This window comes from Carlito syrichta, unplaced genomic scaffold (assembly GCF_000164805.1).
Source record: "Carlito syrichta isolate Samal-C Ts95f unplaced genomic scaffold, Tarsius_syrichta-2.0.1 Scaffold272423, whole genome shotgun sequence".
Taxonomy (NCBI): Eukaryota; Metazoa; Chordata; class Mammalia; order Primates; family Tarsiidae; genus Carlito; species Carlito syrichta.
The window spans coordinates 104,278-131,258 of record NW_007216519.1 but is presented as its reverse complement, the minus strand read 5'-3'; the positions used below and the strand labels follow the sequence as shown (position 1 = coordinate 131,258).

General features: G+C 36.6%; 1 protein-coding gene across 1 annotated transcript in view; it reads right to left on the bottom strand.

Moving 5' to 3' along the window:
- TOGARAM1 (TOG array regulator of axonemal microtubules 1) overlaps positions 1-26,981 on the bottom strand; it is a gene marked incomplete at its 3' end in the record, with an annotated part of 57,736 nt that overhangs the window by 10,008 nt on the left and 20,747 nt on the right. Inside the window, exons 2-7 of the mRNA XM_008052319.2 lie at positions 19,512-19,668; positions 16,441-16,575; positions 12,521-12,802; positions 10,336-10,598; positions 6,356-6,588; positions 2,883-2,983 (exon numbers count right to left, since the gene is read on the bottom strand). Of these exons, the coding sequence (XP_008050510.1) occupies positions 2,883-2,983; positions 6,356-6,588; positions 10,336-10,598; positions 12,521-12,802; positions 16,441-16,575; positions 19,512-19,668 (1,171 nt within the window). The remainder of the gene's footprint in view (positions 1-2,882; positions 2,984-6,355; positions 6,589-10,335; positions 10,599-12,520; positions 12,803-16,440; positions 16,576-19,511; positions 19,669-26,981) is intronic.

Sequence of the window (26,981 nt, the reverse complement as noted above, 5' to 3'; positions counted from 1 at the left end):
TTTTTTTTTTTTGAGTTGGAGTCTCACTCTGTCACCCAGGCTGGAGAGCAGTAGCACATTCACTGCCACCCCAGCATTGACCTGCTGGGCTCTGGCGATCCTTCTGCTTCAGTCTTCCAAGTAGCTGGAACTACAGGCGCGTGCTACCACACCCGGTTAATTTTTATTTATTGTAGAGACGAAGTCCTGCCAAGTTGCCCGGGCTGGTCTCGAACCCTCAGGCTCAGGGAACCACTCACCTCGGCCTCCCAAAGTGCTGAGATTACAGGTTGAGACACCAAGCCCGGCCAAAAATTGCTAAAGATGTTTAACCAGAAAGAAGAATTCATGAGGTATGAGGTGAGGCCCCAGAATCTATAGGCGTTACATGTGCCACAGGTGATCCCTAAGATTAGGCAAGTTTGAGAACCACTAATTATTGCATATAGAAGTATGTACTATTGTTTAGATCAATCACTCTACTAAAAGTTAAATGATTCCCAAGGTCATATAACTAGGGTCTGAGGGGAACGCAAATCCAAGTTTTCTAAATCTATTCTTTTCCATTTCCAAAGGTATTCTTCCAAAAGCGGGTTCCATTTTTACAAACTAAATACAACCTAACAATCAGATATCTCTTCAATCTTACATAAATGTAAAATTATAAATAGATTAGGCTGATTAACCTTAAAAAGGATTAAGGGTAAGATTACATATTTCTTTGGGTCAGTATCTCTCTTTAGAGAAACAAATATGGACTGAGTGTCCACTATGTACTAGGAGCTTTTTCTATGTCATACACTTAAATCTTCACTATCAAGGTGTATACTCAAGGTGTATACTATCAGAAGAGGGAGCCAAGTTTCAAAACAGTTGGGTGACTTGCAAAGTGTGTGAATACTGGGATTCCAGTTGGGATCCTTCAGACTCCAAGTGTCTTCCTGTGCCTAGCAGAGTAACTCTCTATTTGCTAATGCTAGTTTGTGCAAGCCACTATATCAGCATACCTGGTTAAGCAGACATTCATGATTAGTAGGTAATCAAAGAGAAATAATCTCTGAGGATCAAGAATCTGAGAGCTGAGGCAAAGTAAAAGAATTGCAATACTATTATAAAAGATGTCAGTGTAAGATGGAATAGTACCACAAAAGAGGTAATAATCTTGTTTCTGATTTAGGGAAGGTTTCCCAGAGAAAGCAACTAAACTGTTTTCACAGCTGAATAGAGTGTGGTGTGGATTCCAGATTTCATTAAGAAAAAATAGTATGTGCAACTGCAAAGAGATAGTATATGGTACTGAAGATGGTCTGATTTAACTGCAGCACAAGATTTAAAGAAGGAAGGGAGGCTGCAGAGGAAGGCAGGGACCACATTATGAAAGGACATCCTAAATGAATTTAGGCTGGCCATTATAGTCAGATTTGTATGTGGGAAACGGTTTCAAAGTGAATGAGATTAAAGCTGGGGAGAAAACCTAGGAGCTTAAGTAGGTAATAAATGAGGAAGGGTGTGAACTAAAGTCATGGTAGTGGTAATTAAAAAGAGGGGATAAAATTAAGACACATTTAAGAACAAAAAATTTAAAATCTTAGCAAACAATCATATTCATACACAGCTTTTTATTTATACTAAAATTTAGTTATACTAAAATACTTTAATTATAATATAGTCTTAAAATTGTTAGGACTTTTATATTAAGATCATGCAAAACTAAATATCATATCCCAATTTGTTACAATTCATTCATAATTCAATATCGTTTCATTAATCATAAAGAAGAATCACATGCAATTCCTACCCTAAGCAGATTACAGTACAAATATTTTTCTAATTGATTACTAATTACTATCTCCTGAGAAATAATATTAAAAAATTAGAGACTTTCAGATTACTTCACAAAAAATCTTAACACAAGATACACATAAATTTAACTACTAGTTACATTTTGTTTTTAAAGGAAATTGTTTTTTGTGATGCCCAGTGGTTCCCAAACTATCCTTCACATTAGAATCATCTGGGTAGGCCAGACTCGGAGGCTCAGCCTGTAATCCCAGCACTTTGGGAGGCTGAGGTGAGTGTATTGCCTGAGCCCATGGGTTGGAGACCAGTCCAGGCAACTTGGCAAGACCTCATCTCTACAATAAATAAAAAATTAGCTGGGCATGGTAGTGCGTGCCTGTAGTTCCAGCTACTTGGAAGGCTGAGGCAAAAGGATCACCAGAGCCCAGCAGGTCAATACTGGCATGGCCCTGAGCGTGCCACTGCACTCCAGCGTGGGCGACAGAGTGAGACTCCACCCAAAACAAAAGAAAAAAAAAAACCAAAGAATCATCTGGGGAGTTTTCAAAACTCCTCACAGCCAGGTCACACCCCACACTACCCAAATTGAAATATCTGGTTGTGGTAGCCAGGCACAGGTATACCAATGAGCTTAAAAGGAGAACAATGATTCAGGTATTTTTTTCTCTCAAAAAATAATACAATATTTATTCTTGTGAAAGTGGCCTTTTTTTTTTAGTTCAAGTTTCACTCTGTTGCCCAGGCTGAAGTGCGGTGATCACAGAAACTGCAGTCTCAATCTGCTGAATTCGGGCAATCCTTTTGGCCTAACTTTCCAAGTTGTTGGGACTACAGGCATACACCACCATGCTTGGCTAATTTTTCTGATTTACTGTAGAAATTAGGTCTTGCCATGTTGCCAGGCTGGTCTCAGACCTCTGGGCTCAGGCAATCTTCTCACCTCAGCCTCCTAAAATGTTGGGATTACAGGTGTGAACCATTGTGCCTGGCACAATGGCCTTTTAAGGAATTAAAAAATGATTGATCTTAATTGGTAACTACAAAAAACAACCCTTACAAATCATACTTTGTATACATTATTTTTATAAATAGTCACAGAATACCTGCACTGGAGCTTTGTTCAGCAATATTCGGGTTTTTATTCTTTCCAGAAGAAATTCTTGCTGGACAAGGTTTTGATCCAAATGTTGGAAATATGTCTGACCTGCAATGAAACAAAACAATTTCAATAAACATTAAGATCTAAAGCTGTTCAATAGTTATATCACACATTCTCTATTCTTTTTATTGACTCAGTAAACTTTTAGATAATAAGGCAGCAATAAGTATGAAAAACTATGGCTAACAGTATTTTTAAATTGTTATTCTTAATTTACTTTTTGAACTTCCAACCTTTTAAACCTATGGTCAATTCTTATGAGGACTGCCATAGGAAATGACTCTCTGACTCGTACTGTATGATCCCTGGGTGAGTTAAAAAAAAAAAAAAAAAAAAGGCTGGACTCAGTGGCTCAGCCTGTAATCCCAGAACTTTGGGAGGCCGAGGCGAGCAGATTGCCTGAGCCCGAGGGTTCGAGACCAGCCCGGACAACTTGGCAAGACCTCGTCTCTACAGTTAGATAAAAAATTACCCAGGTGTGGTAGTGTGCACCTATGGTTCCGGCTACCTGGAAGGCTGAGGCAGAAGGATCGCCAGAGCCCGAAGGGTCAATGCTGGGGTGGCCATGAGCGTGCCACTGCACTCCAGCCTGGGCAACAGAGTGAGACTCCAATTAAAAACAAAAAAGTCTGGCATGGTAGCTCCACATCTGATAATCTTAGTACTTTGGGAGGCTGAGTTGCTTGAGCCCAGGTGTTCAAGACTAGCCTGGGCAACATAGCAAGACGTCGTCTCTACAAAATATAAAAAAATTAGTCAGGTGTGGTGGTGCACATCTGTAGTCCCAGCTCCTCAGGAGGCTCAGGTGAGAGGACTGCTTAGCTCAGGAGGTGGAGGCTGCAGTGAGCCATAAGTATGCCACTGCACTCCAGCCTGGGTGACAGCGTGAGACCATAACTCAAATTAAAAAAACACCAAAACCTGATCCAATAGAGCCCATTCCAAAAGCAAATCAAATGATTCTTAATTACCTAATAATACTACCTACCCTCATATATGATTACACAAAAATAGAGACTTGACTATATTATAAAGAAGAGATCAGCAACAAGAGAGTTTAGAAAATGGCTCTTTCTTCTTAGATTATTCTTTACTGTACTTTCTTGACATTACAAAGGCCTACAGGCCTTGTTTCATAAAGAAAGACAATAAAAGCCGGGCTCGGTGGCTCAGCCTGTAATCCCATGCCTTTGGGAGGCTGAGGTGAGTGGATTGCCTGAGCCCGCGGGTTCGAGACCCGCCTGGGCAACTTGGCAAGACCTCATCTCTACGATAAATCAAAATGAGCTGGGTGTGGTAACGCATGCCTGTAGTTCCAGCTACTCAGAAGGCTGAGGTGGAAGGATCGCTGGAGCCTAGTAGGTCGAGGCTGCAGTGGCCGGAAGTGGCCACTGCACTCCAGTCTGGGTGACAGAATGAGACTCCAACTCAAAAAAAAAAAAAGAAAAGAAAGATAATAGGGGAATGTTAAGTCTGAGTGTGAGTGTGAAAGAGAACTGTTTTAAATCGTAAAGTGTTATAATGTTGGTAAGTTGGTGATAGAGATTATGAAGAAGAGATTTTACAAAGACGTACAATTCTTAGTGGTTGAGTAGGCATATTTATCAATGGGCCTAGTGAGAAATCACTGTTAAATATTTTGAAATAGTAATTTCTCTAGAATAGATTACTATGAACTTACATTTATATTGGGTGTATTTGACTTGGATGAAAGAAAAAAATTTCAGTCTCTAAAAGGGTGGGCTTCAACAATTTTTCCTCTCTAATCTTCCTAAAGATAAAAGCCTTGCATCAAGTAGTAGTGGCTTTCTTTGGCCATGAATCTGGATGCAAGCTGGTTAAGAACTATTCTAAAGCTATTAAACTTAAATGGAAATCCTAAATTCATTAAAGCTAATTCAGTTCATAAATGAGGGTGTGCTGAACTACCTTCTCACAGAAGTCAGTATCTGAAGAGAATAACTTTATGAGACAATACAGGAAATAGTGAATGCTGAATGTTATAACAAACTTTCCCTCCCAATTAGGTTCCAAATTATTATATGACTTTGCAACTGTAGAAGTATATATCACAAAATTTAATCTTCATGAGAGATCAAAGGGGAACTTAGGTCTAAAAGCTAAATATATATATTTTAAATATCTGATAACTTGATGAGAACAGTTACTTCACTGGTCCCTATCACTTCTCCAAATTCATTTTGCAATATGTTGTATTATTCTACTTAGGTAATTACAACAAAGAAATTGTAAGAAAAAAATTTCCAAGTGCAAAAAAAGCTGCTATTTAAATTAAAAATGTGAAAGAGAAAAATCATGGGCTGAAACAAACTTCTAAGAATGGGACACAAAGATTCAGTTTAATTCTGTGAACTGCTGAAATAAAACACCCTCTTCTATTAAAGTTATTAGAACACTACTTCTCTTTTGATTATGCAATCTCTATTTACCTACATTTATTAGAAGTTCCAATTCACTTAAGTGATATTAATTTTAATTTTAAATATTTACTTCTGGTTCAGGATAAAATGAAAGGAAAATAAAATTTAAAAGACTGACCACATCAAATGTTAGCAAGAATGTGAAACAACTATAACTCTCACACTGCTTGTGAGAGTGAAAATTTACACAACCATTTTGAAAAACTGTTTAGCACTTATTCAAAAAGTTAAATACACACCTACCCTATGTCCTGAAAATATTACTCCCAGGTTTTTGTCCAAATAAAGGTGGAAGGGATTCCCCCAAAATCCTGCAGTAGGGTCACAGAGATGCCCAGAAATCACAGTGGGATCACTCAGCAGTTAAGCGAGGTTAAGATTTAAGACTCACAGGCTATAGAGGTAATCTAGACCCAATTGCTATGCTGAAAAATAATTTTCTGTTGGTGTCGGATGGTCAGCATTATTCCTATAGAGAGACTTCTGAGAAGGCTGTGAGAGCTATGGCACAGAGTTCTAAACTTCTATGAAATCATGGAAATAAGATGCAAGAAATAGAAGGATAACTGCTGGGTAGAAATTATCCATAAATTAAGAGAAATTGGTGCTGAGTTTAAAATGAAAGCAGTAATATTAGCTATAGGTACAGTGGTAAAAGAGTCAATCTATGATCAAGAAAAGAACTAAAGGACAAAAAAAATTGAGTAGATCTTAGATAGAAAGAACAGGGGCTTTAGGAAAAGGGTTTGTATTAATTTAGGTGCTCTAGGTTATACCTGGGGTTGTGTTCTCTCTTTCCAACCCCACCTTAAACCAAAGTCAAGTTGTAAACTTTTCTGTTGTCTGTTAAATTTTTCTTTAACATTTTAAAAATGAAAAAAATAAATGGTTTTAAGTGTTTTCCAAATATGGAATTAGGGGTTTAGAACACAAATTAGAGATGAGCATTCATTTAACATGCCAAAAATTAAAATACATTATTCTCTTCCCCTGGGGAGTTGTAGACAGAGAAGAAGTCAATGATTCTTGGCTGTAAACTCCACTTTCACTGTAAGAACTGATGTTTGGAGAGGAAGACCGAGATGGAGAGTCCATAGTCAAGTCGAGCTTCATTGCAGAATCAGGACTTTCAAGATCAGAAGTACTACCACTCAGTTTTGCTCTTTTCTTAGCTGCACTATTACGAAGGAACCTAAGAGAGCTCTGCATCTAAGAAAAAACAAATCAATTAACTTTATGAGATAATGTAAATTCCTTACGTTGGTAAAAGTTATCCCTAGATTTTAAACTCCACTAACTGTACCTAAGCAAACCACTCCCCAACCTAGTACTCACAAGATGAATGCCAATGTACATGTACAACGTATAAATACACAGATTTCATCCCTTGGGTATTTATAAACAACCTGCTAGGATGTAAACTCCTTGAGAGAATCTCGGTTATTGTTCACCATGATCTGTAGTACTGGGCACAATGACTAAAAATATAGTATTAATTTGTTTCTTAATAAATGACTCACTGAATCAAATGGTAGACACCAGAGTTGAAGTCACAGAGGTACAGCTAATTTTAGATCACTGGTGTGCTGATGTGGCTACTTAGAAGTTCTAGGAGAAGGTTAACAAAAAGTAATCAGTTTCCTAAAATCTGAAGTTTACATCCATCTTGCAAGTATTAGAGTTCAGGATAAAAAAGACCATTGTATGTAACTTCTGAAGCCAAGTGTTTTTAGAAATACAGAATAGAAACTGTTACCATAAACTAATACAGTGAGGCTAATATATCAATGAACATAGAACAATTAAGGAACACAACTGCTCTGTTTACATTTCATTTATAAGGTTAAGTATTTAATGAAAGTATCTGTCTTCAATTAATGAAGACATCCATAAATGTCTATAGTATTCGTACTTGGAAGGTGGATTCAACAAACCCCTTAATGGGCTTACAGCACAGTAGGATAGTGAAAATCATACTGAATATGAAGTTAGGCGAACTGAGTTTGAATCCTAGCCCTACCACTTACTTTCTGACCCTGAGGAAGACATATAACATCTCTGAGCCCCTTCTGTAAAACACACACACACACAAACAAAAAACATAATAGATATTATCTTAACTCAGGGAGTTGCTGTAAAGATTAAGCAAAATCACAAAAAAGAGTGCTTGATACCTTAGTAAGAACTATAAAAATGTATACCTTTCTTAAAATCAACTCACACCAAAGAATAAAAACAGTGGCTCACTCAAAATAATAAATAAGAAATGTCATATTAGCAACTATAAGGCAGAGTAAGTAATTTTCAACAATGATTTTGGTTGATGCAATAGTAGGGTCACTTCTCTATTAAATGCTTGGAAGATTGAATACAATAGTATCTCTTGTATTTACTAATAATTATATAAAAGAAACTCATCTTTCAATTATCCAATAAAAGAAAAAGCACAATTTTTAGGTTATCATAGAAATAATGCAAAATTGTATAGAATCAGGCGAAATTTTGGGGTTATGTAGAAAAACACCTTTTCTATGTTTCTTCCCTTCAAATGAATTCCCTTCCTAGCACAAGTGAAATATAAAGGAGTTGGAAAAAAAATCAAAGAAAGATTTCATAAGCAGTTAAAGGCTGGAGTGACTAATTTATTAAGAACCCAGCCAGGTGTGGTGGCTCATGTCTGCCATCCCAGCACTTTGGGAGGCAGAGGCGAGAGGACTGCCTGAGCCCAAGGGTTTGAGACCAGCCTGGACAACTTGGCGAGACCTTGTCTCTACAATAAATAAAAAAAATTAACCAGGCATGGTGGCACACACCTGTAGTTCCAGCTATTGAGGTAAGGTGGAAGGTTGAGGTGAAAGACTGCCTGAGCTCAGCAGGGTTGAGGCTGCAGTAACCATGAGCATGCCACTACACTCCAGTCTGGGTGACAGAGTGACACATTGACTCAAAAAAAAAAAAAAAAAAAAAAAAGAACCAATTCTGGTACTTTATAAGTTAGTATTACACATTTTAATGTTAAAGAAACACTTTTTAAATGAATATGAACTAGTATTATTTTACTGAGCAAACTATAATTATATGATGCTTATATTTTAAAAACAACCTAAAACAAGACTATCGCTGGGCGTGGTGGCTCAGGCCTATATTCCTACCACTTTGGGAGGCGGAGGTGGGAAAATTACTTGAGCCCAGGAGTTCCAGGCCAGCTTGGACAGCATAGCAAGACCTCATCTCTACAAAAAATGAAAAAAAATTAGCCAGGAGTGGTGGTGTGCATCTGTAGTACCAGCTACACAGGAGGCAGAGGCAGGAAGATCACTTGAGCCCAGGAATTCAAGGTTGCAGTGAGGTATAATGGTACCATTACCCTCTAGCCTGGGCAACAGAGCAAGGTTCTGTCTCTAAAAAACAACAACAAAAAACATGTAAAACAAAACCATATAATAATATAGTTGAGTGTTTTTCACTTATATATTTAATGTAAAACATTTCTTCAAAACCTGACATCAAAGTGAAATGATTAAAAAGAGCTATCTATGGAAATAGTCTGAATCCAAAGTAATACAGCAACCACATTATTTTCTCTGACATAATTAGTATGCACAGAATTATCACATTAGCAACACATTTTATAGCATAAACAAAGTGATCTAGGCTTCAAAGATGAGTATACAATATGATCTCAATTCCTTTTTTTTTGGTTTTGTTTTATTTTTAAGTTGGAGTCTCATTCTGTTGCCCAGGGTGGAGTGCAGTGGCACGATCATGGCTACTGTAGATTTGACCTCCTGGGCTCAGGTAATCCTTCCACTTCAATCCCTGGAGTAGCTGGGACTACAGGCCCACACCACCACGCCCAGCTAACTTTTTCATTTATTGTAGAAATGATGTCTCGCCATGTTGCTCAGGCAATTATCTCACCTCAGCCTCCTCAAATGCTGGAATTACAGGCATGAACCAATGCGCCTCGCTCAATTTCATAAAGATATATACATTTGCACAAAGGACAGGTTGAAGTACATTAAGTGAGCATTGTTTACAATAGCAAAAGATTGGTAATAAGCCCAAATCAACTGTATGGACGCACCATAAATAAACTAGTACATAAGAATAGTGTAATAACATAAAGTTACAAAAATACATAAAACATGAATTAGTGGTGACAGTAGGCAGGTACAGTGACTCAGACCTGTAATCTCAGCACTTTGGGAGGCCAAGGTGGAAGAAGTGCTTGAGCCCAGGAGTCCAAGTCCAGCTTGGACAACATAGCAAGAACTTGACTCTACAAAAAAATACAAAAATTAACTGGGCATGGTGGCAAATGCCTGGGATCCTAGTTACTCGGGAGGCTGAGGCAAAAGGATCCTTTGAGTCCAAGAGGAGGCTGCGGTAAGCTGGAATTGTGCCACTGCACTTCAGTCTGGGAGACAGAGAGAGAGAGAGAGAGAGAGAGAGAGAGACCCTGCCTCAAAACAACAACAACAAAAAGGTAATATAGGTTCTGGTAAAAAGGGGGAGAAATTGGATTGGGGGGAGAACTGTGTCATGTTTCATTTATTTAAAAAATAGGAAATAAATATGATAAATTGTTCATTGGGAGAGGTCCGTGAATGGGTATACTGCTACATTATTATTTATACTTTTAACTTTAAAAGGTATTATATATATATAGAAAAATATTTGAAGGAAACACTACAGTAATAACAGTAAATTATTCCAGCTAGTGGGATCTGGTGAGATGAATATCCTTCCTAATAACTCATTGTATTTTTCACATTTTCTAGAATAAACATGAAATATTTTTATAAATAAGAAATGTTATGCGACAAAAAGTACTTGATCTTTTCCTTAAATACCAACTATATATAACTTAAAAATAAAAATATTTTAAATATATTATATATAATTACATATATAAATATTTTTAAATTATTAAAAATGCTATTTGGTTCTAACCTCTTCTTGATCCAAATCTTTATCCTTGAAATTTAATTCTGAAAGATCAATTACAAGACTGTCTTTTTCATGCTTCCAAATATCATCAGGCTCTTTCTTTTGGTGTCCCACTGTGCTTAAATCAGTTTTATCAGGCAAAAGGGTTAGTCCCCGTGGTATGGGAGGGACAGGCTTTGTCCCATTTAGGCCTCGTCGGGAAGATGGTGATCTCACCAAGGCAGGTATAAGCTGAACTGGAGAAGATTTTTCTTGAGAATTTTCCCCTGCATGAAAAATATATATTTCACTTTTTCTTTTTTTTAATTTTAGAAAAGAGAGACTTACAGTACAAAGTATTTGAAATATACTGTTTTTAAATAAAAAAGCACAGTCACTTTTATTAGAAATAAAGATTATTATTTAAAATGAGATAAAAGTATTAGTATCCTTTAATGAATATCATAAAAATAAGAGACTTCAAATCCTATCATACTATATAAAAATACTATATACCAAGTTACATTTTTGTTATTTATCTTCATACACATAATCATGACTAATAATTGTCATGGCAAAGGTCATAATAAATTAGAAGAGCTACTTTTCTGGCTTGATTTAATTATGAGGGAGGAACCCCCCCCCTGAAAAACCCAGAATTATCTTTTGGAGGGCAGGCCCTTTATAATACAGGCTTCCTGTGCTAGGTAAGTGTTCTAGGAACCCATTGGCATCAGTATACTAGCTAGCACTGTTGTGGAAGGCTATGCTTGGCCTTAGTGAATTTTTTTTGGAGATTCTTTCAACGCGTTTGCCCATTTCATGATGAGTGATTTAGGAGTGCATCTACCCACACTGCTCTGAGTGTTCAGTAGTTTTTGACTAAAAATGGCATGACCTCCATGACCGCCCCTCCCTATTCACCCACTCTCACCCTAGGCGACTTTTGTTTCCCTGATGAAAAAAGTCCTCAGAGGGAATCATTTTGCTGATGTGAAAGAGGTAAAACAAAAAAATGGCAGAAGCACTAAAAGGCATCAAAATTGCTGCGTTCAAAAACTGTTTTGAGCGGCAGAAAAAGCATGTTGATAGGTGTATTGTATCAAATGGAGAGAATTTTGAAGGTGACTGAAGTTTAAACATGTAAAAATAAATACACAATTTATTATAAATAAATGCCGTTTTTGGGGGGAGGTCCCCTCGTACATTTGAATGACTACTATATGCAAAGCAGTAATACTGGGAACTAGGGAGAACAAGCTGAATAAAGTCTCAGCTTTCAGTACAAGATTTGATCTTGTAGGAAAAACAAACATAGAACAAAATTTAAAAAAGGGAATGAAGGTTTAGTGCTAAGAGGAAGTAATAAAATTTAATATGCAATAAATTAAACATGGTGTGGGGTAAGGATGAAACATCTTACCTCAACAGCAGGAGAAAGAAAAGCATGTGGGATATAGGAGATGCCTTTAATAGACTTTTTGAGAATGGATTTGTCTTAAATGAAACTATATGTGTTAATTTCATGATTTTGAGAATGGATTATTGTTAAGAAAAAGACTATTTTATTTCATAATAATAGAAAATATTTCCAAATAATTTTAGTATATAATAAACATTCAATAAATGTTGAATAAATGAGTACTAGGCATTAATTATAGTAAACGGCACAAACATACATGGCATTTTATATTTGTAAAGCTAAAAATTGTTAGTGGACTCTCAGGCACCATATGCTGTTTCTGTCGATTATAAAGCATTATTATTTGCCTAGTTCTGAAAAAGAGTTTTGAAGTGGCACTATAAGAAAATAATGACAATTTCAACTGAATTCTATATTATATATTTAATCTGTTTATATTAGAAATGTTGCAACAAATGCATAACAAATATAGAAGCATATCCCTACACTCAAAAAAATTTAGTACAGTACATACAAAATTGAAAATACTTCTATAAATAATTTGTTCCTACCTCTATATGATTGTTAAAGCTATAAATTAGTATGAAAATTTCAGTTTATATTTATAAAAAGAATTTAATAGTATTCATCCAATCTGTTAAATATTTTCAGAAATATTTACTAATTTAGAGATAAAATGTAATTTACCAGCTTTTAAAGATCTATCCATCTTATGTATTAACTCCTAAGTACTAATTAGAACATACAAATAAATTTTATACTTTTCAAAGTATTTTTCATTTTTACCTGTAGGATCAGATGATTTTTGGCTGACAAGCTTTTTCTGTGGACTTGGCTTTGACAGTCCTTCAAAGCTTTTAAGAGGCCAGGAATTTGAGAAATTAATAGAATTATCTTGAGACTTCTTTGGAGATGTGTGCTTTGGGCTTGTTCGAGGCGATGAGAGAGGATAGGATGGAAGGATGTAGGTTCCTGGACTTGGATTAGAACCAGAGTATGATGATGTACGTTCTGTTTGACTACCAAATGTTTGCTGTGTCTTACTGCCAAAATTTAGGCTAGAATACACTGTAACAAAGCAGAATATGTTATTTATGCATACACATTTTCTAGAAGTTTAAAGTTTTTTGCTTTTCATATTCAGATGAAATTCACTTCATCTGATGTTTATATTTTTGTATGATCTGAAATAAAGATCTCATTTAATTTGTGTTGGTCAAATATTCTGTGCCTTCTAATCCAAAACTTCATCATATTAAAATTTGCTAACATTTATATTTATTAATTTTCTCCATGCAATTTTGTCAAATTAAACATGTACATATACACATAAGCATGTGTATGTACACACACACATGTACACACACACACACATATCAGAAAAGTCTTATCTTTGTAGTGAACTTTTCTAGTTCTCATTGTAATGACTCTCTTTGGCCCTATGTTTTTTACCTTTAGTGTGCATATTTTCCCTATCATCAACATATTTACATCTGCTTTTCTTTGAGAGATAACTTTGCCTAGTGTTATCTTTTCCATGCTTTACTTTCTCCCAATCTATACTGATATATTTTGGGTGGGGTTCTTAAAAATAGCATTTTAATGAAAAAAATAAAAACTAAAAAATGGTTGGGTGAGGTGGCTCACACCTGTAGTCCCAGTCCTTTGGGAGGCCGAGGTGGGGGGATTACTTGAGCCCAGGAGTTCGACCAGCCTAAGTAACAAAGAAGGAATCCATCTCTACAAATAATAAAATAAAATAAAATAGCCAGGTGTGATGGTACGTTACTCAGCTACTTATGAAGTTGAGGTGGAAGGATTGCCTGAGCCCAGTAGGCTCAAACAAAACAAAGAACTTAACTATTAAATGACAGAGATAATCAGATTTTAGTTTAGTTTAGTTTGTTTTTTTTTTTTGAGTTGGGGTCTCACTGTCGGGGTCTTACTCTGTCGGCATGCACCACCAGGCTCAGTTAATTTTTTGATTTATTGTAGAGATGAGGTCTTGCCAAGCTGCGTAGGTTGGTCTTGCACCCCTGGGCTCAGGCAATCCTCTTACCTCCACCTCCCAAAGTGCTGGGATTTCAGGCGTGAGCTACCACACTCGGCTAGAATTTTTAATGTATAACCAATATTAGGTTAAATATTATTAACTTTAGAAGAACAGAACATTCATTTATACTAGCTACTCTAGTATTCTGAGAGGTTACAGAAAACCAGAGCCACTATGCAGATCTGATTAAACACCTAGAGACAGTCCTCAAAAGTAATCATTCAAGGGATAGCCTAAACAGGAACAGGGTAAATAACAAAGCAACCCCTCTCTGCTTCTACTAATCATGAGTCCCAAAGGTATTCAAGAGTCAAAATTTAGAAAATACCCATATCTTTAAGATGGACTATTTTATTGTGTTGTGGATGATATTACAAAGAATAACTTGAAGGGGTCACATGGGTCTTTGGAGTGAGTAGAGAAAGATGTAGCTAAAAATAAGTGCTGTATGTACTAAATCTTCTTTACTAATTTTAAATGATCATTATTTTTCACAACAAATATGGAAGTATAGCCCTATCACTCAAAAAAAATTAGTAAAGGACATACAACAAAATTTAAAATACCTCTAGAAATATTTAAGTGGCTCCTACCTCTATGTAATAATTATTAAAGCTATTCATCTTCAACCCCAAAACTCGTATGACTGACAACCAGTCTCAAATCTTTCCTTTCCTTATCTTACGCCGTGTCAGGAAGTTAGGATTCCTAACGAGACATAATAAATTCTAAATAGCCTTAGAATTATGAAAAATAATTGTCTGCTAACACAGTACTCCTTAATGAATAACATTATTTCCAATGACATGGTATTAAAATGTTCATCTCTCTGATGATTAATCATGTTGAACATTTTTTCATATACCTGCTGGCCAAATGTATGTCTTCTTTTGCAAAATGTCTATTTGGATCTTTTGTACATTTTAAAATTGGATTATTTGGGTTTTTTCCTATAGAGTTCCTTGTATATTCTGTTATTAATCCCTTGTTCATTGAATAGTTTGCAAATATTTCTCCCATTCTGTGGGTTGTCTCTTCACTTTGATGACTGCTTCCTTTCCTATGCAGAAGCTTTTTAAGTTGATGTGGTCCCATCTGTCCACCTCTGTTTTGGTTGCCTGTGCTTTTGAGTTCTTACTGACAAAATCTTTGTTCAGATCAACTTCCTGAAGTATTTCCCAATGTTTTCTTTTAGAAGTTTCAGTTTCAGGTCTTAGACTTTTAATCCATTTTGATTTGATTTTTCATATGTGGTGAGAGAGAGGAGTCTAGCGCAAATCAAAGCCACCATGAGATATCATCTTACCCTAGTGAAAATGGCTTTTAACAAAAAAGACAAAAAATAACAAAAGGTGACAAGGATGCCAAGAATGAGGAATGCTCATAAACTTTTATTATAAGCATTAGGAATGTAAATTAGTATAGCCACTAGGGAGAACAATATGGAGGTTCCTCCAAAAACTGCTGGGTATATAACCAAAAGAAAGAAAATCAGTATATGGAAGGAGTATCTGTATTCCCAAGTTTATTTCAGCACCAGTTACAACAGTCAAGGTATGGAATCAATTTAAGTGTTCATCAGTGGATGGATAAATAAAATGTAACACATATACACAATATTACTGATTTATAAAAAAGAATAAAATCCTGTGCTTTTTTTTTTTGCAACAATATGGGGTGGAACTGGAAGTCATTGGGTTATGTTACAGAAAGAGAAGTATTACATATTCTCACTCATATGTGGGAGCTAAAAAAATTGATCTCACAGAAATAGAGAACAGAATGATGGTTACCAGAAGCTGGGAAGGATAGTGGGAAGGAGGGAGATAAAAGGAGGTTGGTTAATGGGTAGAAATATTCAGTTAGATATGAGAAATAAGATCTAGTGTTCAGCAGCACAATACAGTCACTATAGTTAACAATAATTTATTGTATATTTCACAATAAGTAGAGAAATAAATTTGTAATGTTCCCAACACCAAGAAGTAATAAATGTTTGAAGTGAGGCATATCTCAATTACCTTGATTTGATCATTACACACTGTATGTTTGTATCAAAATATCACATGAATCCCATAAATATGTACAACCATTATGTATACATAAAAATAAAAAATAAATACTCATCTCCACTATAAGTTTCTAAAATCTAATTTTAATTAGTCATATTTAACAATGATTACATTAGATATAAAGGAATCTAACATTTTAGGGTAACAATCATTTAAAAAGTTATTAAAAAATGACAAAATTTTTTTTTTTTGAGTTGGACTCTCACTCTGTCACCCAGACTGGAGTGCAGTGGCCGCTCCCGGCCACCAGAGCCTCAACCTGCTGGGCTCTGGTGATCCTTCCGCCTCAGCCTTCCAAGTAGCTGGAACTACAGGCGTGTGCTACCACGCCCGGCTAATTTTTGATGTATTGTAGAGATGAGGTCTCACCAAGTTGCCCAGGTGGGTCTCAAACCCGTGGGCGTAGGTAATCCACTCACCTTGACCTCCCAAAGTGCTGGGATTACAGGCTGAGCCACCAAGCCCGGCCCCCTTTTCTTTTTTTGTGATGAGTATAATTACACAAAATAACATAAGCTAGTGTTGGAAATCCACATAATATTTTTAAGTCATTTGTTTTCAAATGAACTTGAAATTTATACCTTTATCTTGATGACTACTAGTTGTGCCCAGGAATTGTAAGTCAGAATCCACACTGCCAGTTTTACCACATATCTTTGAAAATCCAAGCTGTCCATATTTTCCAGAAAGATTTGTTTGATGAGTCCCAGTAGTACCTTTTAAAGGAAGGAGCAGAAAAAACATAAAAGTTCACTTTATTTCATGAATACAACTTTCTTCACAAATGTTGGTGTAATTTGAGTGTGAGTATAGAAGTATAAGTACAGTGAGCAAGGCAGTCAGAAAAAGATAAAACTTTTAAATATTAGCAATCTAATTAGTGACAGGAGTTAAAGGACAGAAGATAGTCTGGTAAAGAATAGGGAAAGGAAAGGTATGTTGAAGCATATACATAAAGACATTTTCTTTCTACACTCTCCAGCTCTCATCACGAAATATTTCTCCAGAGCTGGTTTTCCTTCTTCCCAATATTTACAGTATGTACACTACCAAAAAGTTATACTACAGAATTCTTTTACTTTCTTTTCTGATACACTACACGGTATTTGTGTGGTTTCCAAGTTTCAGGTATGTTTCCTGGATCTCTTACCCAGATTAATGGTGTTCCTGGGCAGGTGAATAGGTCTAAAGAAAAAGAGGTAATAATGACCTTTCTGGCATTCAGGTTATTCATTTATAAATTAGCTGGTCCTTTGTACTTCTGAAATTCTATGATTAAAAAAGAATTCTCTCCTGATGATATCAAACAAGTCTCTTTATTTTTCATGTACCAGACATCTTCTAAGTTAATTTCCACATCCATGTTTTTGGTTATACTTTCTCCCTGCCTGCAACAGTTCCTCTTGCCTCACTGACAAGTCAAACTTTAAAGCGAAACTCAATCTCTTTCCCGCAATTTTCTGAAACCATTTCAATATCTATGATCTCTTCATTTCTCGAATCTCTATAGTATTTATAATTTGTATCATCTAATCTAGCATTACATTATATACTGTCTTATTGTCCAGTTGTTTAAAATCTGTACAGATAGGTAATGTGCTTCTCAGTGGCACAGAAACTATGGACACTCATAAAAAAAGAATAATGGTACAAACTGAAGATATTCTTGCATTTCTTTTTCTCTAGTAAATAAACAAATTAAACTATACAATCGTGGTAACATTTAATTTTTGTATAAAAATGTGATAGAATTTAACTGAATAAGGTCTATAAATTCTCCTGGGGAACAATATTTGCTGAATATTGTATCTGAACTCATAGTCAAAAATTTGGATTATATAATTTGGATGTTAAATACATTTTAAAATCTGCAATATACTCAATCTTTACCTTCTAAATTATTTTTTCCTTTCACCTTGTATCATTTTGTCAATACACTACCATTTTTCTAATTACCTGGGTGCTAAATCTTGAACCTGTTCTTTTTCTTCATCTTTTATATCAGGTCACCACATCATTCTAATTATTCCTTCCTAATCCACTTACAAACAACCTTGTTACCCTATCTTTTTTTGCAAAATAATAATAATAATAATAACAATAATAATAATAATGTCTATTAGTACTTATCGCTTACAAGCACAAGCTCACATTTTTTAGCATAGCACACAAAGGTTCCCATATCCCAATCTATCTTTCTTTCTTTTTTTTTTTCCGAGTTGAAGTCTCGCTCTGTTGCCCAGGCTGGAGTGCAGTGGCACACACACTCATAGCCACACCAGCGCTGATCTACTGGGCTTAGGCAATCCTTCCGTCTCAGCCTTCCAAGTAGCCAGAACTACAGGCGCATGCTACCACACCCAGCTAATTTTTGATTTATTGTAGAGATGAGGTCTTGCCAAGTTGCCTGGGCTAGTCTTGAAACTGCAGGCTCAGGCAATCCACTAGCCTTAGCCTCCCAAAGTGCTGGAATTACAGGCTGAGCCACTGAGCCCGGCCCCAATCTATCTTTCACCATTTAAAATCAATCTTGTCTTGACACCACTCTCAGAATATCTCAAGCCTTTTCCTACCTTTCCTCTAACTACTTCTATTATATGCATCCCAACAAGATGCAGTTTCTAACTGATATGGCCAATAACAATGAACATGTCCTCTAAATTATCTCAATATTTACTTTCTGTAACACAGTGGCAATTAAACAACTTTCCAGCTCTTCTGGCCCCAAATCCTTAGTGAATTCTTGTCTTCTCTTTCTTACACTTTACACTTATCTACCGGCAAATTATATCAACCTTACATTTGAAATATAATCAGAACCAGTCATTCCAGTTCACTGCTATCCTGGTTAAAACCTCCACCCAGCTCTAGCCAGGATTACTGTTTTTTGCCATTGCCCCCCTTTCATTAACTTTAAACATAACATCCAAAATGAGCCTGGGAAACATAAGGCAAGTGATGTCACTTCTTTCCTCAGAATGTTCTTCATTTAGAGTAGAAGCTAAAGTTCATTCAACGGTATATTAGGCCATATAAATAAGGATCCTTATTATCTCCTTATTAATTTTCTATTTCTCTTCCCCTTACTCCTATGAGATATACCAGCCTCTTTGATATTTCTCAAATATGTCCCGCATACTTCCATCTTAGTTACTCTGCACTGACTGTTCCCTCTTCCTGAAATTATTTGCTCTTTTCTCCCGTTATCTAGTCATTTGCTTCAAATATTCCCTACTGAATATGGCCTTCTTTCTGTTTTACTTTTCTCTATAGCATTTATCATCATCTGACCTACTATGTCTTGCACTTATTTAATGTCTACTTCCTGCCTCAGCTCAAATGCAAGCTCTCCTAGGTAGATCATCAGTACTTAGAAAAGTACTTGACAAAAAGAGATGCTCAATAAATATGGTTGGCTTATTAAGCAAGTATTTCCCTACATTACTACTTTACAAATTTCAATGAGAAACCCTTCCACGATCTCATGAGATAATAATGCCAAAGTGTCCATTCTTATCAGATCTTCAATAAATAATTTACTGAATCTTAATTGCCTATTACATTATAAGTTCTATGAATACTTGAATTCTCTATGAAATAGAGAATTCTTTAACCTGGTTCATCTCGTCCATTTTCTGCAACATGTACTTACCAGCAGCACATACAGAAAGAGAATCTGGGTTAAAATCCCGACTATTCTGAAATAAGTTTCTTGACACTCTTCTCCTGCTAAAACATAAATCATCATTGACTGGCATTCCTTGAGAGGGCTTTAATTTTGGAGAGGGGATGAAATCATATGCTGAAAACTGTAAGAACAGAATAACAAATTAGCAACTTTGTGTTAAGTTTACTTGGTAATAAATATGGTAAAATAATTTAGATCCAATTATGAAATTCAGATTAGAAAGAAAAAAATTATTGGGTATACAATGAAATAGATAAACATCCATATTTAGTATGACACATTAACAGTACTTTTCATTTCAGGATGGAAATGCTAATTTTTTTTCTTTCTTACTACTTCACTCCAATCCTTTTCTGTACCTTACCATCCTAAAGTATACATATGGCAACTAGAAAGAAGAGAATGTAAACAACAAACAGAATAAAATTCGATACAATTAGAATACAATTAGAATGAAGAAAAGAACATGTGACTCAGCACAAACGATGTGGTTCAAACTATGCTTTCTTTGAGCATTAGACAATAAATAATAGTTGAAGGTCACGGAATAAGCAAGCATTCCACTCTACTATTCTTACTGAGGTAAACTTATGATCCATATTCTGCAGGCCAAGTATAAATGTAAGTGACATGGTAACCTATGTCATAGTTTCCTTAGGGCAGGGGTCCCCTACTCCTGGGCCACCCTGTTAGGAACCGGGCTACACAGCAGAGGGTGAGCGGCAGGTAAGTGAGCTTCATCTGTATGTATTTACGGACGCTCTCTATTGCACATCACTTGAGCTCCACCGCCTGTCAAATCAGCACTGAAAAGGTTGTTTCCATTTCCAACATCCTTTCTTTGTGAAGCAGGGTTCTTTTTTTTTTTTTTTGCAATGACAGCAACTAAACCGAGATTATGGAGTAGACCTGACAGCAACACACTTTAGGTGTCACTGTCTCCCATCACCCCCAGATGGGATTGTCTAGTTGCAGGAAAACAAATTCAGGGCTCCCACTGATACACAATAAATGTAATGTGCTTGAGTCATCCAGAATCTATACCCTACTATCCCCATTAGTGGAAAAATTGTCTTCCATGAAACCAGTCCCGAATGCCAAACTTATTTCAGAGTTATTTAATTATTTCATTATCTATTACAATGTAATACTAATAGAAATAAAGTACACAATAAATGTAATGTGATTGAGTCATCCAGAATCTATACCCTACTGTCCCCATTAGTGGAAAAACTGTCTTCCATGAAACCAACCAGTCTCTGAGGTTGGGGATCGCCTAAGGGAATTTTCTTACAATAGGTTGCTTAGTTAAAACCAAGTAACTAATGCTTTATATAGTCTACTACTTCATGATTTCTAAATCCTTTCTCATAAACCCCTATGATATTTAAGGTACAAAAGTACCAGGATATAATTTTGAAGTTATATGTAATGAGTTAAAGAACTAAATGAGAACATGATTCAGATGCTCAGAATTTTTCACCAATGACTATCTCAGTTGTTCTGGAATACTTCACATTCACCATGACTATAAAACATTTAAAAATTAAATGAGTAGACAAGAAATTGTATTTTCCATATATTTCTTTGAAGCTTACAGACAATAAAATCCAGACATGTGGTGAAGCTTTGTCAGTATGTTTTCTTTGTGAACTTTACCAACTACCAAATAGCACAATAAATAAAATGAAAGATGTGAGGCTGGGATTACAGGTACTTTGGGAGGCCAAGGCAGGAGGAATGCTTGAGCCCAGAAGTTCAAGACCAGGCTAGGCAACATAGCAAGACCCATCTCCACAAAATAAAATAAAATAATCAATTAATTAGCTTGGCAGGGTGGTATGCACCTGTAATCCCAGCTACTTGGGACACTGAGGTGGGAAGGTTGCCTGAGCCCATAGATTGAGGCTGCAGTGAGCTGTGATTGTGCCACTGCACTCCAGCCTGAGTGACAGAGTGAGACTTTGACTTAAAAAAAAAAAAGTTGTCTATTTGAAAATTTCTTGCCACTTGGCTATTACAATATAAGACTATATACTATCTAATATACTTCAGACAACTCATTATTCCTCATCAAATATTGTGAAAAACCTATGAACTATTTCAAAACTTAACTCAGAAAAGACAAATATGAAATTAAGAATGCCCAGATGAAAAAGGACTGACTTTACTTTCTCAAAAACCAATACTGTAATTTCTATGACTGATTATACAGTAGTCAGTACTAAGAGGACATAAGGAAAATGAAACCAATTACAGTCAGCTCCTGATTAGATACATTATATGCCAGATGCATATAACAACAAGTGGCAATGGTGGTAGTGATGGGAGCAGTGGTGTGTGTATGAATGCAGAATTTTTGGAAATCTAGGAGACGGTCAGGCAGATATTAAATTTTGCTACAAAAAATTGTGCAGATATTTGAAACCGGATAAGAGGAACTACCAATTATCATTACAGGAAAGTTGTCTATGGCAACTTGGAAGCTAAGGCCCTGATTAGCAGTACTTGGATGGGAGACTGTCTAGGAATACAAGGTGCTGTAAGCTTTATAAAAAAAAAAAAAAAAAATAAAAAAACATGTCTTTTTGGTCTCTCTTAAAAGTTACTATGTGGTTTGTCTGGTTTTTTTTAATTGAAGTTAAGGTTTGAGGGGCAAAACAATGAATTAAAGAAAAGTGGTTTTGAGTAAAAGTGAAAAGTATAGATAAACTTTGAAAGAGTTGCAAGCTAAAGTTACAAAATGTGAGTTATCTACTTGAAGTACCTTATGACTTTTAGGATCACTGACTGTGTTTTCAGTATTTGAAGTTAATAGCAAAAAAATTAATTTATTTAATTCCTTTGAGTTATAGTAAATGAAATCATTACAAAAAGCAAGTTTCACACTTAAAAGTAACAGTGGTTTGAAACTTACATAGCTTTATCTACTGTTTCAATCTTGTTTATCTCTTAACTTTTGCATTTGATTCCTTTTACAAATTAAAAAACAAACTAAAATAGTGCTTTTTATATCCTTAGACTGCCTTCACAAGGGCGGAGTGCCCAAACTGACTCCTTTGTAGCTGTTAGCTAACCAGTTTACCCATAGAATGTGCAAACAAGACTTACAATGGGCCGGGCGTGGTGGCTCAAGCCAGCACTTTGGGAGGCTAAGGTGAGAGGATTGCCTGAGCCTGCGAGCTCAAGACCAGCCTGAGTAACATGGTGAGACCTCCTCTCTACAAAAAAAATCAAAAAAATTAGCTGGGTGTGGTAGCATGCACCTATAGTTCCAGCTACTTGGAAGGCTGAGGTGGAAGGATCCCCTGAATCCAGCAGGTCGAGGCTGCAGTGGCCAGGAACATGCCACTGGGTGACAGAGACACCTCAAAAAAAAAAAAAGACCTACAATGTTCCTCTCTTTTCGTTTATCAAACCTGGTTTTAACATGTATAAAAACAAGCTGTGTGCAAAATAACTTAACGGTGTGTGAAATAACCAACCAAAGGTCACTGATTCCTTATTTTACATTTATTTTTTGGAGGTTTCACTGATATATTGTCCCTCTGTGTCCTAACATGAGAGGCAAACATGAGGCTTGAAAGTGAGACCTGAACTCCTGGATCCTTAGTTAATCTTCCTCATACAAGTGACTGAGCAGGGCAACACCCTTGGGTCCCCTCTCAATGTGGTAGCTTTTCTGTCTTCTTAATAAATCCTGCTTTACAAAAAAAAAAAAAAGTAACTGAGCAATATGCACTAAATTGAATTCCTGGCAAAGCCTGGTTCTGGTTCTGGTTCTGACTGAGCACGTGGACAATTGTGTCAACACAGATGGCAGCACTGGTGACTCTTGAGTTTTGATTTTACAGTCTATTAAGTGATTCCTGCTGGATGACGGTGTCCTAGCCAGGCAGCAGCTGACAGGTAACCTGGTTTTCTTTATTGGTCTTTTTATGTTTATTTGTTTAATATACTGAAATGGGCTTCTTTATTTTCTTTCTCCATCTAAAACTTAAGGTTTTTTCATGTTTACTTATTGGCACCCAATACCTGTCATAGCTACAAAAACGGAGTTCCTATATACCAAGGAAGAAAACAAAACTCATAACATTCAGTGGCTAGTTTTCCTTGATTTCTCTAAAAATTGAATAACTATAAATTAACAGTATTTCAGAACTCCAAAGCTAAAGATAGAATGGTGAAGAAACTTATTTAACAACACCTTAGACAGATTCAGTAAAATGGTTTCCAAAAAGTCAAATAAAAAATATTTAAGAGTTTTCCAAACCTTAAGCAAGTTTAGCCTTTTTGGGGGGTCAGAGTCTTACTCTATTGTCCAGGCTGGAGTGACACAATCATGGCTACTGCAGCCTTGGCCTGCTGGGCTCAGGTGATACTTTTGTCTTAGCCTCTCTCAAGTAGCTGGGACTACAGGTGTGTGCCACCATACCCAGCTAATTTTTTATTTATTTATTGTAGAGACAAGATCTTGCCATAGGCCTTAGTTAACCTGAGCTCAAGCAATCCTCTTGCCTCTGCTTCCCAAAGTGCTGAGATTACAGGAGTGAGACACTGTGCCCAGTCAAGTTTAGCCTTTTAAAAAGGAAGAAAATTCAGTGTCATTATTGCATAGGATACAGATATTACAAAAAAAAAAAGAGTGTCACAACAAATTCTCAGTCTATTACTTATTACTGTGTAATAAGTTATCTCAAAACACAGTAGGCTAAGAAAAACAACAACATTATTTCTTTTTCTAAAGATTAGGAGTTCAGAAACAGCTTAGCTCGATGATTCTGGCTAAGTGGGCTTAGCTGGATGGTTGTCTCCCTGAGGCTGTGATCAAAATGTAGACTAGGCTGCTGTCACCTGAAGTCACTTGACTGACACAGGATGATCAATGCAGTTCACTCATGTGGCTACTCAGGAGGCCTTTGTTCTATGCCATCAGGGCATCACCAGGACTGTTCAAGACAAGGCAGCCAGCTTCCTTCAGAGCAAGTAATCTCAGTAAGAGCAATCAAGATGGAAGCTAAAGTGCCCTTTTATAACATAGTATCTGAAGTCATACACTGTTATGTCTAGTTTGTTAGAAGTGAGCCATCAAATCCCAACCCACTCAAAGAAAGAGAAATTGGACTCCAATTCTTCAAAGGAAGAATCTCAAAGAATTTGTGAAGATATACTTAAAACTATCAAACTCAGTAATGATCCATTTTGTGAGGAACCTAATGGCACTTAATTGCATGCTTTTGCTTCTTCTTAACATTATTAACAGCTTGGCACCTAGTCTACCTTAAATTCTGGTGCTTTATCATCATTAGATCCTCTAAGTTAAATAAAAGGTAAAAATTATCCATTTCACAAATAAAAAATTGATACATCTGTCTACTGATGAGCAGTATTGTTAAATCAGGATAAAAGCAACGAAAATAAGCTCCCGTTTCAATTGGCTTATACATATCACATTAGTATGTTGAGTGCCTGTATCATACTGAACTAAAAAAAACCTCAAAAGCTTTTAAGGTTTTTTTTATTAGTTATGATTTAAATGTATTGTCATTAAGGAAAGACAATGGTCTTGCTGAAACCTGTAAAACCAGGACAATAGTCTTAAGCAATCCTCCCGCCTTGGCCTCCCAAAGTGCTGGGATTACAGTTCTGAGCTACTGCACCTGGCCCTGTTTTTCCACTTTGTTTTAAATATCATCATTCTTAAAAAGAATGTAACATTTGTCTACAGATAGCTATATCTCATAATCATATGCTAATATGGTAAGTTTTCCTTAGGGAATACCCTCCTGGACATTGGAGTAGGCAATGAATTCATGGTCAAGTCCTCAAAAGAAAATGCAACAAAAGTTAAGATTGACAGGTGGGACCTTATCAAACTGAAAAGATTTTGCACAGCAAAAGAAACCATTAAGAGAGTAAAGAGACAACTCAAAAATGGAAAAAAAATATTTGCAAGCTATGCATCTGACAAAGGCCTAACACCAGGATCCTCAAGGAACTCAAACAAAGTGAAAGGAAAAAAACAACCCCATTAAAAAGTGGGCAAAGGACATAACAGACACTTCTCAAAGGATGACATGCAAGCAACCAACAAACATATGAATAATGCTCAACCTCATTAATCAGAGAAATGCAAATCAAAACTACAATGAGATACCATCTAACTCCAGTAAGAATGGCTATCATCAAAAAGTCAAAAAAACAACAGACGCTGGCACAGATACGGAGAAAAGGGAACTTTTTTTTTTTTTTTTTTGAGTTGGAGTCTCTCACTCTCCCAGCCACCGCAGCCTCGACCTGTTGGACTCCGGTGATCCTTCCGCCTCAGCCTTCCCAGTAGCCGGAATTACAGGCAGCGCACCACGCCCAGTTGATTTTTTGATTTATTGTAGAGATGAGGTCTCGCTGCCCAGGCGGGTCTCGAACCCACGGGCTCAGGCAATCCACTCACCTCAGCCTCCCAAAGGCGCAGGATTACAGGCTGAGCCACTGAGCCCGGCAAAAAAGGGAACATTTTTAAGCTGTTGGTGAGAATGTAAGCTCGTTCAACTTTTGTGGAAAGCAGTGTAATGATTTCTCAAATAACTAAAAACTGAGCTTCCGTTCAATACAGTAATTCCTTTTCTGGGAATATACCCAGGGGAACATAAACTGCTCTAACAAAAAGCCATCTGCACACGTATGTTCACTGCAGCACTATTTACAATAACAAAACCATGGAACCAATTCAAATGTCCATTGAAAGTAGACTGAATAAAGAAAATATGGCATACGATGCATGTTATAGTATGCAGTCATAAAGATGAACAAAATTATGGCCTTCACAGCAAATGAATGCAGCTGGAGATCAACATATTAAGTGAACTATCACAGAAACAAAGAACTGAATACTTCCATGTTATCACTCAAAAGTAGGACCTGATCACTGGCCACACAAGCACAAGGGTGGGATCAGCAGACGCTGGACACTACCAGGAGAGGGAGGGCCGAGGGAGAGACAAAGGGCATATGGCAACACACTGGGTACCTGGTCACTATTGGGGGAGAGAAGCCCAGCTAGAAGCCCAAACTTCACCTGCACGCAACTTACTTATGTAGCAAACCCTTACCCGTACCCCTCAACCCTAAAATAAAACAAACCAAAAACCCACCAAGATTTGTATTATCATTTGTTTCCAATCAATTTTGTTTCACACTTGATTAAAAGCAACAAAAAGCTGGGCTTGGTGGCTCAGCCTATAATCCCGCGCTTTGGGAGGCTGAGGTGAGCGGATTGCCTGAGTCCACGGGTTCGAGACCTGTCTGGGCAAGTTGGTGAGACCTCATCTCCACAATAAATCAATAAAATTAGCCGGGCATGGTAGCGCACACCTTTAGTTCTAGCTACTTGGAAAGCTGAGGCGGAAGGATCGCCGGAGCCCAGCAGGTCGAGGC